Source organism: Anser brachyrhynchus, assembly GCF_964034855.1.
Source record: "Anser brachyrhynchus genome assembly, chromosome: 2".
NCBI lineage: Eukaryota > Metazoa > Chordata > Aves > Anseriformes > Anatidae > Anser > Anser brachyrhynchus.
In genome coordinates, this window is record NC_137695.1 from 77768532 (window position 1) to 77783693 (window position 15162).

The 15162-nt window shown below is 37.6% G+C and overlaps 1 protein-coding gene across 3 annotated transcripts in view; it reads left to right on the forward strand.

Moving 5' to 3' along the window:
* Positions 1–256: 256 nt before the first annotated feature.
* The window catches only part of LOC308190633 (uncharacterized protein), a 288343-nt gene continuing 273437 nt past the window's right edge, over positions 257–15162 (forward strand). For all 3 annotated transcript variants that reach the window (XR_013947386.1, XM_080582248.1, XM_080582249.1), the window contains exon 1: positions 257–1203. Coding sequence is in view for 1 of the 3 variants with exons in the window: in XM_080582249.1 (XP_080438375.1) it covers positions 1165–1203 (39 nt within the window). In the remaining 2 variants the exon portion in view is untranslated. The remainder of the gene's footprint in view (positions 1204–15162) is intronic.

Sequence of the window (15162 nt, forward strand, 5' to 3'; positions counted from 1 at the left end):
AATGTTTCCATAGATACAAAACAGAGCCCTAGCAGCAGCTTTCAGCCAGGCCATGTAAGCGTTGAGATATTTTTCTGAATTAGCAATGGGCTGTCGGATTCTATCCAAATATATATATATTTTCACTTTTCAAAGTCTTTTTTTCCCCAGCGTATCTCCATTGGTGCAAACTGGCACAGCTCCATTGGTATCAGTGGAACTGCATGAGCTTATGAACTTTCATAAGTGCTTCTAGATAATGTTTTAAGGTAAGAGAATGCATCTACGTCAGTTCATATCTAACCAGTCTGACAAGCTTTATTTAGTTATCTGCAATGCATTTATTATATAAATGCTTTGGCATTATGGATTGCTCAGCTTAGTAGAATTCACATTTAGTAAGAAGTTACTTGCAGCGAAGAAAATGAGAATAAACATGAAGTTAGGATACCTGATTTTTATGGAAGAACTCTACTTCTTCTGTATTTTTTCCATGTTATGCTCTTACTGCCAACAGTCTCTCCAAGCTCCCTTTCCTTTCCTGTTTTGTTTCCATGTTTACTACTCTTCCACTGCCTGTTCCTTTCAGATACTCTTGCTATCCTTTCATCATCCTCCTGTAATTTATAAATAGACTGCAGACAATTCACTTTACCTCTAGTATATCCCTGTGAAGACCACCGGGACCTCCCTGAAATGAAATACTAAACCTTGATATTAAGTTCATAATTGTTATTGTTATCGAATACCTCCGCTCTTCAGAGAGAGACCAAAAAAAAAAAAAAAAAAAAAAAAGTACAGGCTTATTTTCTAAGCTCTTCTCCCAGCATTCATTGAACTCGAAACAAAATGGATGAATGACATGAGGAAAGTTTATTTTTTTACTCTTGCACCTGCATGGTTCAGGTGCCCCGTGTTTGTCACAGCCCCAAGGACGCCACCGGCCCGGCCCAGGCCCAGGCCCTGCAGCAGCCCTGGGGCCACCAGCCTTTGCCCCACTGGGCCTTGGCAGGGCCTGGCAGGGCTGTGGGGAGCTGGAGCCCGGCCCTGGCCCCACGGAGGTGCCGGGGCTGCCCGGTGCCCCGCTGCTGGTGGGGCGCTGGGCCGGGCCATGCCTGCCCCCCCCAGCCCCCGGGCCGCCCCAGGCTTTAGGCCCCAGCTGCGCCACAGGGAGGCTGTTTGCTCATGGCAGCCAAGGAAAGCGGTACTGTTTGTGTTCTGCAGGTGAGGGGCTGTGTGTACCTACTGCTAAGTGTATGTAGATATTTACTAATGATGTTTTAAGTTCCCACTAAAATTGCTGAGAATCGTGAAAGTGTACTTAAAAGTAGGTTCAACAGTGCTGTCGTTCCTCTTCCCCCCCCCCCCCCCCAGGTCCCCCCCCCAGGTCCCCCCCCCCAGGTACTTCTAACCTTGCAAGCCTTGCAAGGCTCTTCCCTGCCAAAGCTATTTCCAGAGATCTCCAGTCTGAGGGGCAGAGTGTTTGCAGTGCTCTGTAGTTCAGCAGGTTCTTCTCACTCAGCCACTGGCACTGTGAGTGTAAAGAAGGAGCATTTTCTTCTGCCTGTGTCTTTAGTTAGCACTGCCTCTGCCTGTCCTGGCACAGTTTGCTCCTATAATCTGCATAAGAATACATTAAATTCTTAAACTGTCAACAGACCAAAGCCATCCTGTCTTTAGATGTGGTTTTCTCTGTATTAATCATAACCTTATGCCTCATGCCTATCTAAATTTAAATAGCATTGCAGCTAATGGTAAATTATCCTGAAAGCACCTACAAGGTGCTGCTAATACATCAGTCCTCTGCAGAATTTCAAAAGAAGAGAGGAGAGGACTGGGAATCATTACAGGTACAGTTCAGTAAATTAGCAAACGCTTACTATCACAAAACTGACTTTTTCCTCTCTTTTTGTGGTTTCTTTTGGCAGTTTCTGATAGTTCCTTGTGGCTAGTTTTCATGATAGAAATGCTATTTGTTTTCCACGTCAGCTATTTCAATGAAGTTGTTGCATGGAGTTGTTTCAACCTGGTGTGTGTTTTTTTTTTTCTTTTTTTTTTCTCTCTGTATAGTTGTGTGTGGGTTGGAACTGTATGTATGTGACGTGTTCTGAATAGAGTATCAACATTTCACCTTTAGGTAAAAGGTCAATGACAGAAAGTACTTCTATTGTGTGTTTTAAACTATTTTCTCTAATGCCTGTGGTCGTGTAAATGTTGATGGGTTTAATGGTGGGGTAAAATGCCAACAGCTTGAAATAGAGATGAGTGGGTAGATATGGCAGTGTTACTTCATTCCACATGGTCTGCAGCTTTCACTTTAAAGAAAGAAAAAAAGTATATGAACATAAAAATGTGCATTAACATGTGGCCCTAGCTAAGTTTAATAAAGCCCCTGTTTAGTCCTTACTAAGGAAAAGGTTTCTTAGTAAGCCCTGTGTTAGCTTGATAACAACTTGGATTTTAACCTCCCCACCTCCGCTGCAAAATAAGATGCGAGGGATGAGCTTTAAGAGAAAAATACCATCTAATTGAAACTGTAGTTTTGAGAAACACTGTTCTTTCCCTGGGGCTGGAAAATGACTGGTAAAGACTTCATGTGTATAAGGAGGCCACTCTTGTGAAGTTTTTCATTCCATACATAGTATTCATTCCATACATAGTATGGAATGAATAAGAGAAGTAGAGTGCAGCAAGATAAAAACATGGGCCACTCATCAGAAGGTTGATTGTAGTGTCAATAATGATATATTCAGTAATTTTTGTTGCCAAATGTCTTCAGTATGCATAAAAAAAAAAAAGCATGGAACAATACACATTGTTTATTTTGCAAACAGCATATAGTAATCAACATATTGTAATGTGCATGTGTCAGTGAATATTTGCTGTACAGCTTTTCCTCAGGAACTCTCTGCCCTGGTTCTATCAAATCAGACAATATTGGCAATATATAAAATGTAAAGAAAGAAGAAAAACAGGATTATATGGGCAAAAAGCACGCACATGGATTTTTATATTGATAAAACTTGTTTTGTTACTTGCTTTTGAAGTAAAACATGTTAATTGAGATGTTTATAATATGGTAGGTATTTTAATCAGCTCAGTAATTAGGATTTTTCACAGCAGGGAAAGGGTGGCTATTTAAATATTTTATATGGATTTCCAACTCTCTTAGCTAGAGGTATTAGTCTTTTGTTTTATGCATACATTTGCAAAGATACAAACCATTATATTTCCTATTGTGTTTTGTGGGTCTAATTATAACTCTTTGTTCTATGGGGCTGTTGCTGAGTCTTTTGCACTTGCTATACTTCTAGTAGAGACTACATGAAAGACTGTACCATTAGGAATGGTATTGAGAGAGTTGAGAGTGCCACCACTAAAGTAGTTGGCATGAGAACTATAGGCAAAAATAAAGCACAGACAGTTCTTTGAAAATACGGAATAGAATTTAAACAGGGATGTCCTTGTTTGGATAGTCAGGCGAACTTTCTGCGTCTTAAGGTTTATTTGTTTCAAACTAAACTTTCCAAAGTATCGCAAATATTACAAGCAACAGCATGCTCTATTTGGAAAAAAAGAAAAACTCATCTTTTTCAAATTGGGAATGCGTTTCCAGAGCTACAGCTTGACAAAGTTTACTCCAGAAGTTTTCACTTGCCCATGTGGAAAGCTGTGCTTGCTTTTCCCAATCCCAAAGTAAAGTATGGAAAGCTTGTTCAATCCCCGTTATTTGTCTGCCTTCTTCAGGTCATCTTTCATGATGCTTGAACAGTGATATGTAATGTGTTTTTTTTTTTTATGTGGAAAACTGCAGTTGAACTTTTCAAGGTGGTTTGTATGTATGCATAACAAACCTAGTAAACCAAGAACTTCCAGTCTTCAGCTTTTGTCTAATACATGTTTAAGTCTGTGCATAATAGTACTGATTTTGCTTTGGGCAAATTCTACTTGAAATTAGGCATATGTATAGCATTTTAGTCTTTGTAAGTGCCTCTGCTCTCATCTCAGAGCTTTCTGTATTCTTCATCCATCATTGCCATATTTTGGCAATTGTTTGTCCTGTGAGTGTAGCAAGAAATAGGAAATACTAATGGGTGTGTTTTTAGTACTCAGTGCAAAAGAGGTCAATGCTCTAATTTTCCACCATGTGATGATAGTATTCTTGTGAGCATTTACTCCAGAAATCCTAATGCTAATGCGTGTTCTAATCCAAGCTAATTTGTTAGTGTGTGTTACTTGGAAGTGGAGAACTTTCAGCTGATTAAGAACAGCATAGATGTGTAATTTATGGGGGGGGGGGGGGTGGGGGGGGGGTGGGAAGCTATATATCTTTTGCCTGTCTGGGAATCCTAACTCTTTTCATCGTGCAGGGTTCAATAAAATGCAGAGAATTAAGTGAGAAATTCAGAAAATCAAGGGGGAACTGGGGTCCCCATAGATTGTCAGGCTGTGTAGATTTCTGTCTTAAGCCACAAAAAGAGTTTATTTCCTTAAGTTTCATTTTTTCACCATCTAAAGCATAGGTGAAATATGCATGTGAATGATTCTAGTCCTCTGAGTATGGATGGCTGCCTTGTCTATGAGAACTGTGTATTTCTGTGAAGTTCTGATAGCTTAATGAAAAAGATAGGACTAATCTCACTTGCTTTGCAAAATAAGCTTTAAAGATGTTTTGACGGCTTCCTAAGTAGTAGGTTCCTAGATAAGAGACTTCATTCTTTGTCATAATACGATTATGGGACTAACTGCCCTCACTAACATAAGTTCTTGCTCAAATTTGTACAGTGGTATTAGCAAAGAGTAGCATCCACCTTCAGGCTGAATATATGTTATTAGATATCTCCAGGACTCCTACTTTTCTGGGCTATTGCTAAAGCACTTTATAAAGGAGGAAATATGAAATGTTTTCATCACTTAGGTACCATTGCATAAGAATTTACATTTTTCATTGCTAAAAAGGCAGTGTTACACATCTTCTTTGGAGGTCAATGCTTAAGACTTTGATCAGACCAAGATTACTTGCTGTTTAATTATATCTAATGAAGTATAGATCTATTTGTTTGTGTTAACAGGAGTGGACATTTTATAGACAAGTAAATTTCACGGAGCGCTGGATATATTTTTAGACTGAAAATTCCAGTCATCCATGAAATTAAAGAGAAAAGTGTTCTCTTTAAAGGGAAGTTTTGGAATTACAGAGCCTGACCACCTGTTTGATTATATTTTCCTATACAAACTTCTTATCACTTTCAATAAACCTTTCACTATTATATTTATTGGTATGGCCAATATAAGGAAAGGTGTGGTAGGAAGCTTGTTTAAATAATTCTGATGGTAAGAATCTATGCAAATTTTGCTCTGGAATGAATTTTGCCGTACATTTCAGGGAGTCAGCCATCGTGTATGGTTTTAACGGTGTGAAGTCTGTCAAAAATACAGTAGGAGTTGCATCGACAAAAAAAAAAAAATTCTATTCAGTGCTTTGAAAATGTTCTTTGCAAGGTCTCTTGACTAATGTCGTACTGCTATTTTTGCACAACTTCAAATGTATGAAAAGCTTTTGAATGTTTTATTTAAAGAAATGAGGGACTGGTTCTGTTAAAAAAAAAAAAAATCCCCCAAAAAAGTGTTTAAAGTTAGTCACAGAGGTTTGCAATTTAGACATCCATAAAATTATCCGTATTTTTGGAGATGCTTTGAGCTACTAGAATTTGTGTTAATTTCAGTAGCAACTGCCACTGATCATCAGACTACTTTAATGGGAGTGTTCCATATCAAATAATTTCTTTGTAAACTAGTTTACCACAGATTAAATTACTAACCAAATTATTTCTGAGCTAGACAGGCAGACTGAATAATATCAAGACTCTATTCTTAAAGTAGAGCCAGGTTGCCACAGGTACGCCATCAGGACAAGGAGGCATCTCTGTATGGAATTTCCTTTAGCTTGCGATAAAGGGCTGGGGAACCTGCCCTATAAGGGAAGACTGAAGGAGTTAGGTCTTTTTACCCTGCAGAAGAAAAGGTTTGGAGGGGACCTCATCATGGTCCTCCGGTACTTGGAAGATGGAGTTTCTGTTTTTACAGGAAGCCATTGGGAGGGCAAAGGACAACAGGTACAAGTTGCACTGGGAGAGGTTTCATCTTGATACAAGAAATAAGTGAGACTAATCAATCACTGGAGCAGCCTCTCCAGGGACGTGGGAGAGTCCCTAATGCTGAAGGTTTCAAGGATGTGAATGGACAGGGTGCTGGATAATCTCACCTAAGCTCCCCTTTTCCTGTGAAAGGTTAGATCTGGTGATCTTGTGAAGTCTTTTCCAATCTGATCTGGTCTGTGGTTCTCTGATTCTGTATTATCTGCTATTGGAACGCTTGTGATGGAGGAATTTTCCCCTACCTCACAACAGGGAAAAATTGGCTCTAGGGTGTTGAAGAGAATTATTTGTGTAAGGCCTAATGCTCCTTGTATCTCCACCTGGCAGCAGTCCATGTGTTTTCCTTGACATCATAGCTCCAGTAGGTCTGCCAAGAACGTAGTGCAGGCTGGCTCCATATATAATTCTCAAATTTAGCATCTCAGTGCCAAAGACTAATCAATAAACCTGGTCAAAAGCTGTTAACCAAACCTCTTTTTGTCATAAAGAATGCTTCCTAGTTGTATTTCAGCTGTTTTGTGTATTGCAGACATTGAAACAGCAGATCATCCTTCTACATTTTCAGTGCAACTTTTATATGCATGCCTAACTGTATTCTATAGTCTTGAAGTGCCTTTAATGATTTCTGTTAGCATTTCTGAGTGGATTCTTTTCCTATTTCAGTTGTGAAATCCACCCCCATCTCTATTCAGGCTGAAAACATGTCTCAGTATGTCCGCATTATCACAGAATGGAAGCCATGCTCTCACCACCCCTATTAAATAAGGCAGGTAGTTTATTTTCTTCCTTTAGCTTCCCATGTCATGCAGTTTTGGCATTCCCAAAAGCCTTCTCAGAGACTTTCCCTTTCTAAAGAGGAGGATTGGCTGCAATTAAAAGATCTCCCTTATGTACAGCAGGAATTACTGTGTGAATTGCCTACTCCTGCTTTGGTCACGTACATAATGCTTGGTTGTCCCTGAAATACAGTACTGGAGAGTATATACATCTATAAACCTACACTTTGTTACTGTGCTTGAGGTAAGTATTGAATTAAGTATTCACTGCAGTATCCAGCATTGCTCTACTCTGTCATTTACTGTCATTGTAGAAGAGATGGTTCCAGATTGTTGTATTTGGGGGTGGGTGGTATTGCAGTTCTCTCTCTTTCTTTTTTTTTTTTTTTTTAAGGAAAAATAATTATACTATCTAAGCTTTCTTTGTATTTCAGACTCACGTAGAAACCTTTATTTTTGGAGACTAATTCTGGCGTTCCTATGTAGTTCGCTGCTCAGGGATGCTTATGATTACAGTTACTTTGCAAAATACAATGTAATCAAGAATGAAACCAGGGACACTAACAATTCCATACTTTTGGAAAAAAAAAAAAAAGTGACAAATATATTGCTACCTTTCAGAAGTCATAAAATTTACAAACAATCACTTAAATGTGTTAATAGCTTTAAGGATACAAAGAGTTCAGATAGCTTCCTGAGGTTATCTCAAAGGAATTGAACTTTTTGTACAAGATGGGATGGAAGTTCAGCATATGAAAGAGACAACCATAATGTTAATAAGAGATAAAGATGTTTCTCATAATCCTGTTTGAAAGTTTGTGATGAAATGTTACTAGTTTTTAAGTTGCTGGTAAGCCCCACAAGACACCGACATGGCTTACTGATAATCATAGAAAATTGTCTTTCATCTAGATTTTTGTGTTTTCATAAAAGACTTTTCATGCGTTCATATCAAATTACTGGTCCCTTCAGCTCAAACTTCAGATGGGTTGTGGTTACCTTTCTTACTGAAGAACTATCATAATGAATAACAATGAGCAAAGGGAGGTTGTCCATGGATGGTAGGGTAGTTTCATTACCAAAAAATACTGGTTTTGTTATTTTAGGTGTCTTTCAGAAAGCATGACGTATATTTATTAGGAAAAAATCCCTCAAGATCAAAACCTAATAATATGTGAAGCATGATTTGCAATTACTTAGCTGTGTGTGTATGTACTATTTCTATGTACTTAACAGGAAATAATAAAAAGTTAGTTTTCCACAAAAGCTACAGAAATTTAATATATTGAAACAGTGCCAAAGCATGCTCAAACTGTGGTGTTGTCTTACGCATCTTGTTAGTTCTGTAAGTATTTCCAGTTTTCTGTGTGAAAGTTGTCATATGTGGGCATGTTCATTAATTTAAGGCCACCTATTTAAAGATCCTAAGATATTTGGATGCTTTGAGAATGCAATTAACTGACTGATTGAACTTTCAGACTTATAAATACCTTGATGAAAAAAACAGTAATACTTTGCTCTTTGCATGTTTAAAGCAAAAATATGCGACATATTATGAGGTGATACGATAACAGATAAAACACCAGTGCTTCAGATAGATCCTCGCCTGATGGTAAAGCCCTTCAGAATTTGGCAATGCTACACTGAAATAAATGAAATCATACTTTTTTATCGTAATAGAGAAGCTGCCTGACAAATTCACTATATACATTTTCAATACAGTTTCATCTAGTTTAAGGTCATGCTTCCTGAGTGCAATTTACTTCCCTTCTGGTACTTTCTCCATAGCTATCAGTTTTACCCGAAATTTTAATAATTTGTAATATATAGAGGCTAAAATATTTCAAATAATAAAATCAGAAATGGAATCTAATGTTTTCATTAGATTTGAGTATTAAATATAAGGGTGAATTCCTGTAAATACACTATTTGATTTTTTTAAGAGCTCTTAAATGAGAGCCAGAAGTAATGGAAGAGATGTGGCTCCACTTTTAATCAGAAGTTATTTAAGAAAAACTAGCAATTCTGAAAAGTAAAGATAGTAGTTCTCAACATGGTTGATTGACAGTACAAAATGGGGACAAAAATTTTTTCTTAAAGCTTAGCTGTAGTGGTAACCTCATGCCAGCACATCCTAACCCTTTAAAATCACATGAGCTCTTGATGGTTGAGCACCAGGGAAAACCCAAGACCATCGTGTGTAAACCCAGTGCTCTGTATGTATGTAAGAGTGCTGAAGTCAGAGAGGAGCTTGTCAGGTAAAATACATTTGTGTTGTCTTATTAGACCTGCTGACATTGAAAACTGGAGGAGGAAAATAAAAAAAAATCCCCGTGGACTGAGAACTTTGACTAGGATAAATCAAGCTCAACAAGGCAGTATAGTCTGGTCAAAGATATGTCCTCAATTTTTTCTATTTGCTTATGTGTACTGGTCAGCCTATAAAAAAATCTTCTTTATAAAATACAGTAGCTGTGTTCATATGAAATCAGTAATTCAGGTCAAAAATAGGAAACAAGACTCCTGATTGCTCCCCAGAAGAGGCTTTTGGCTTTTCCTTTTCAGTGTCTCCATAGCACTCCTAGATTGACAATCCTTGAGAGAAGAGCAATGTCATTTGCTTGGTCTCTGTCTTTCAGTATCCAAAAGCTAGGCAGGCCCCTGCCTGTTAAGAAGACAACTGAGGTTTGAGTTTAATTAAGCAATTAACTTCCATTGCTTTGTAGTATTTGAAGCTAGGAACAGCTGCTGAAACTGATTACACACTGAGGCGAAGCCTGAGGTGTTTGATCAGTCCAAAAAGTCATTTTATGCCAAGTAAGGAATGAAGTGATAAAGATTATTCTTGTCATTATATAACAAACCCATAATATAACAATAACAGGAGGACTGACTTACACTCTGAGATTTTGAGGAGTGGTCCTAAAGCTGCTTTCCTGGACTTTCCAGAGAGGTGCTAGTACACAGATGTCTGCATTTATCAGCCTCACGAATTAAATGGAACATACTCATATTTTTCCTTCATCAGTCAATTTGAGGCCACATTGTGATGAAAAATCTGTTGCATAAAGTGTAATACATACCTACCCTTTTTTTTTTTTTTCTGGAACATTGGACGGACTATTCAAAGATAGTCTTGGGTAATATTAAAACTGAAACATAATGGTAGTTCATTAAAATCATTTAACAGTTTAAAGGAGGAGCATGCAGGGTAATGCAATGACCAAATATTGCACTGATTTTTAGGAGAAAACACTGAATGTCATGTAACTTGCATTGTTCTAGTGCTTTTCCAAACTTGGTAACTTGTGCAGATTTTAAAAATTTCAACCTTATAATATTCCTCGAAGTAGTATACTAATTTTTATTCCATTATTTCATAGTTTCTAAAACTGGTACATACAAAGCATAACTGATTCGCCTGAGTTTGTTGAAGTGTGCCACATGTCTAAGAACAGATGTGTACGTGCTTTTAGCTGAAGTGCTGTATTTTGAATATTGAACAGTGCATCATTTCTGAGTGAATCTGTGAAATACTCTCTCTGTGTAAAAACCACCAATTTTCATGAACAGCTATGTATTTTTTTTACATGGAGTTGCATGCTTTATGAAATTATTTGTACATATGTTGAAATCACAATGTAGGTGTCTATTTTAGTCAGAAGGCGGCTTTTTGAGAGGCAATTTTCAGGAGCAGATGGAAGCAACAGAAAATATAGTCAGTAGCTCCAGATCATATCATGGTAGCAAGGATTACTTTATTTCTCCTGGCTGTCACTGGGTGGATTTTTTTTCCTCTCAAAGACCTGAGAATTGTCTGTCTTTGCCAAATCATACAAATGAGGGAAATGGCTCGGTAGTCGCTGGCTCACATACTTCAAACTTTGAGTTAGTTTTCATGCTGTGTTCTTTGTCATGATCTAACAAGTTAGATTCATGCACAAACTAGCTCATACACTGTACAGATGGAACTTAGTATGTTCCCAATCAAGAGGCTGCTGTTTTTCTGATCAATTTAATGTAATTCAATACTGTTGTGTAGCGTGCTTCACATTACTACCATAACTTTCGTGCAGTTTGATGTCTTAAAGATCACTGAACCCCAAAACAGGAGAGAAATATTTCCAATATATCGCTGTTGATTATTTGTTGCAGGCCTAGCAATATGTCACATGCTTTTAAACGATACCTAGAAACATGCTGAAATCTTTTTTCCCCTTAAAGGCCCTTAAAGGCAAGTTTCTCTTTCAGCAGCAGTTTGCTGTCCCTGTAGATGTTAATTAGCAAACTTCTGAGGCCTGTTAGTCTTAATTGACTGAAATCTTTGCTCCATTTATGGTACCCTAAGCTTGATAGTGTTTTTTATCCTTGCTCTGCTGATTGAATTCAATTAACGTGCTCCCGGTTTGATACTATAAATAACCTTTTTTTTTTTTTTTACAACTCTTAAAATTCCTTTCAGAATTTTTCATGTAGGGTAGGTGTCCCTTAGAATTGTGGATGTTCCACACTTATATAGGGGGGGAAAAGAAGGAAGATAAAAAAATTGGATCACCTTGCTAAGTTTTGCTCATGGGGGAATGATGTAAAGAAAAAGAAGAAATAACAAATAGGACTTAATAACTTGAAAAATTGTCAGAAAAGAACTTGAAGTATAAAAGACAGTAATAGTTGCACCAAAAAAAAAATAAAAAATTCCTTCTTGTGATTGTTATTCTTACACCAACTGTACAAGGAAACCATAAAGAAAGATAATCACAGAATCGTCTAGGTTGGAAGAGACCTCCAAGATCACCTAGTCCAACCTCTGACCTAACACTAACAAGTCCTCCACTAAGCCATATCACTAAGCTCTACATCTAAATGTCTCTTAAAGACCTTCAGGGATGGTGACTCAACCACTTCCCTGGGCAGCCCATTCCAATGCCTAACAACCCTTTCAGTAAAGAAGTTCTTCCTAATATCCAACCTAAACCTCCCCTGGTGCAACTTTAGCCCATTCCCCCTCGTCCTGTCACCAGGCATGTGGGAGAACAGACCAACCCCCACCTCGCTACAGCCTCCTTTAAGGTACCTGTAGAGTGCGATAAGATCGCCCCTGAGCCTCCTCTTCTCCAGGCTGAACAATCCCATAATGATGCAGTCTTTAGATGATACAGAATTTTTCAAGTGGTATGGGTATGCAGCTCTAGAAAAGCAGTTTCTTCTATTACGTGAGAGGGCAGGGTGCTAGTAAAATGTCAGTAAAAAAGGGTTTTAGCAATGAGGCTCGGGTTGTATTTTCGTGTAACTGAGATTAAAAATTAAAGAACAAGAAGTAACAGTAGAAGTCCCCTAAATATTCCGTATATTTAGTAAGTGCTTGGTGTCCAGCAAATATAATTTAGTGAGGAATTGTGAGAACTATTTAAAGGAGTCAAGAACTCAGTTACCTTTAACTGCAGCAGGGTCAGGGCACCTGAATCTTTATGGCACCTTTGAAAATGCCAGCTGCTGTAGACAAGGATGCAGGTAGGTTTCATCTTTTGATTGTGTGGGGTGTTTTTTTGTTTTGTTTTGTTTTGTTTTTTTTTTTTGTTTTCCTCCCCTAACTAAAAGGGGAAAACAGTGGAGAAGATTTACATAAAATCACAAATTGGAGTCACAGCCCAGTCACAGACAAATAAACTGGGAGAAAACAAAGTAAAACAGAAGTAAGAAAGCCTGGTCTTCCTGTGCATGCTCTTGTAGAAATGTGTGTGCAGATATGTATATGTGCACATGTGTGTATAAGTGAAGAATGTTACTTTTTGTGCAGGCTCAGTGGTCAAGATACAGAGTATTTTTCTCCCAGAACCAAGTGATAGTGGAGAATGCATTTTCCATGATACCCTTACAACATGGATAACTGGGGGATTTGCACGCAGCCCTCAGACGTGAGTGTAGGTGATGAACACCAAATGTGCTCTATCACTTCTTGTTTCTGGAGCATAAGGACAGCAATGGCATTTACGTCCATTAATAATGATGATAACATCCAAACCAATTCTAAATGAGCTTAGGGATGTCATACTTAGTTTTAATTTCTGAGACAGAAATATTGATGGGTTTTATAGTCCCTGAAAGCCTGTTTCAGAATGGTTTTTGCTCACTGTCTGGTTACAGTCACTTGAAAGGCAGTCCTTTCAAATGTGGTTTTCATCTTGTAATCACACAGAGACAGTTAGTGCTTTGATTTATTTATTTATTAAAAAAAAAAAATCCACCTTTGAAGAATTATTCTGATATTTCATAACTTTCAGGACTACAAGAGGTTTTAGGTATTGATACGTTTTATTTTGCAGCATGTGTCTATAGCTTATCCGTAGCCTGTTAGTAGAATGTTAAAAGAACACTTACACCACAAATCTGTTGCAATATGTGTGAGAACTTCCAGTTTTTCACCTTACATTGGAAATCTGATCAAATATAGCGTGTGACCTAATATATATATGTATATATAAACATTCAAGTTTGATTTTTTTAGACTTTCTATACTAATTTGCTATTATTCAGCTGTAATGTTGAAATGAAACTGAAGAGTACTGAGTGCTGTTCAACAGTGCTGTGTAGAGAGCTCCTTAACATTTACTGTGTTGACAAATACACAGTATTTACCTTTTATTATAATTACTATAAAAAAAAAGTTCTGTTAACTGCACTTGCTTAAAAAGCCAGCCAATTTTATGAAATTATGTTTTATTTCTTTTACTAAAGGAACTCTGCTTAATATTAGTGTCCTTTGTATGTCTAATTTTGGTCTCAAGTGCTTGTTTAAACCCAAGAATACTAAACTACTCTGAACATACTTATAACTGGATCAGAACATGGCTTCTTGAAGCTATAACAGCAGAAATTTTTGAAGAAATCCAACCTGGTCCCTTGGTTTTGATCTAGTTAGGACTTGCTCTTTTTACCTAAGGAAGAAAAAATAATGGAAGGACTCTGTCTGTAGCAGAATATAAAACAGGATTTGATCAGAAATAGAAACAATGTCATATGTCTAAGAGTGCCAGAACTACTATTGTTTTTTGCTTGCTGCCTATAACTAGCTGTTTTCCTGGAGTATTCAACCCCAAATATAAGTTAGAGTTCAAAGACCATGCTCACACAAAACATCTCTGGAGTTCATTAAGTTCTCTGTGATAGGTTTGAAGTCCCTAAGTTTCATTCTCCTACTTACCTAAGTAAGTAATTCTCCAACATTCAACATTCTCCATTCTCCAACAGAAGTGGGGAGTCTACTGAATTACTGAAATTTCATCAGATTAAAAAAAAAAAACAAAACAAAAAAAAACCTGACCAGCACCACACCTCAATCAACCAACCACAGCCTGTTGTGTTTTTTTTTCTAGCTGTTTCTAGCCATCCCATTTATCTTCCATTCAGTTCATTTCACTGCACTGACCTCTTTCCATAACACCTTTCTCGTTCTAGTTCTCTTTTCTGCCTGCCATTTTTCTCTTCACACTTCTCTTTTGTACATTCTGCCTCAATTGCACCATTTGTCCCTTTCTCATTTCACCCAGTGGGCCAGACTTTTTTTCCTGTGTGAAAGGTTGTGTGGTTAATTCTACAACATCAAGGTGAAATGAATGCTTACTACTAAGTTTAAGCAATAAGTGAACCTTCAGAAAACATCCTGTTTGTAATTGCAGCATAGTGGAGGAGCAGTGCGGGATTTCAAAAAACAAAGCTTTGTCACAGGTGAAAATACACATTTCAAAAACCATATCCTTACAAACCTGCCCTTGATTAGTTTTCTTTTATTGACAGCAGACAGAAGCAGAAATGGCCTATTGTCTTTGGACTGTACTTTTTTTCCCCCTAGACTTTTTGCTGTATTTCACTTTGTACAATTTTGGAGAAAATAAAGAGGGGAGGAGGGCAAATCCTCCTATATAAAACTGATAAATCTTCAGCAGGTCATCTTCAAGAGTGCTGGAGTGAAATGAAGCCCATGTTTCTTCTCCTTTATATTGATCTAGCTACACTAATGGACTATTGGCTCTGCACTCTGTTGTTTCACTGGGTTTAGTTGAACTTACTTTTCATCTAAAGATAACTGCACGTTGAGTAGCAGATGACAGTGTTTTCCTCAACAATTTTCCATTTTCTTTTACAGCAGAAATTTTCTTGAAGTAAATGCTTTTTAATGTATTTATAATGGTTTCAGACTTGGGTTCATTTTTCAGGCTAGCAATCACACAAAAAAAGTACAAAGAGCTGGC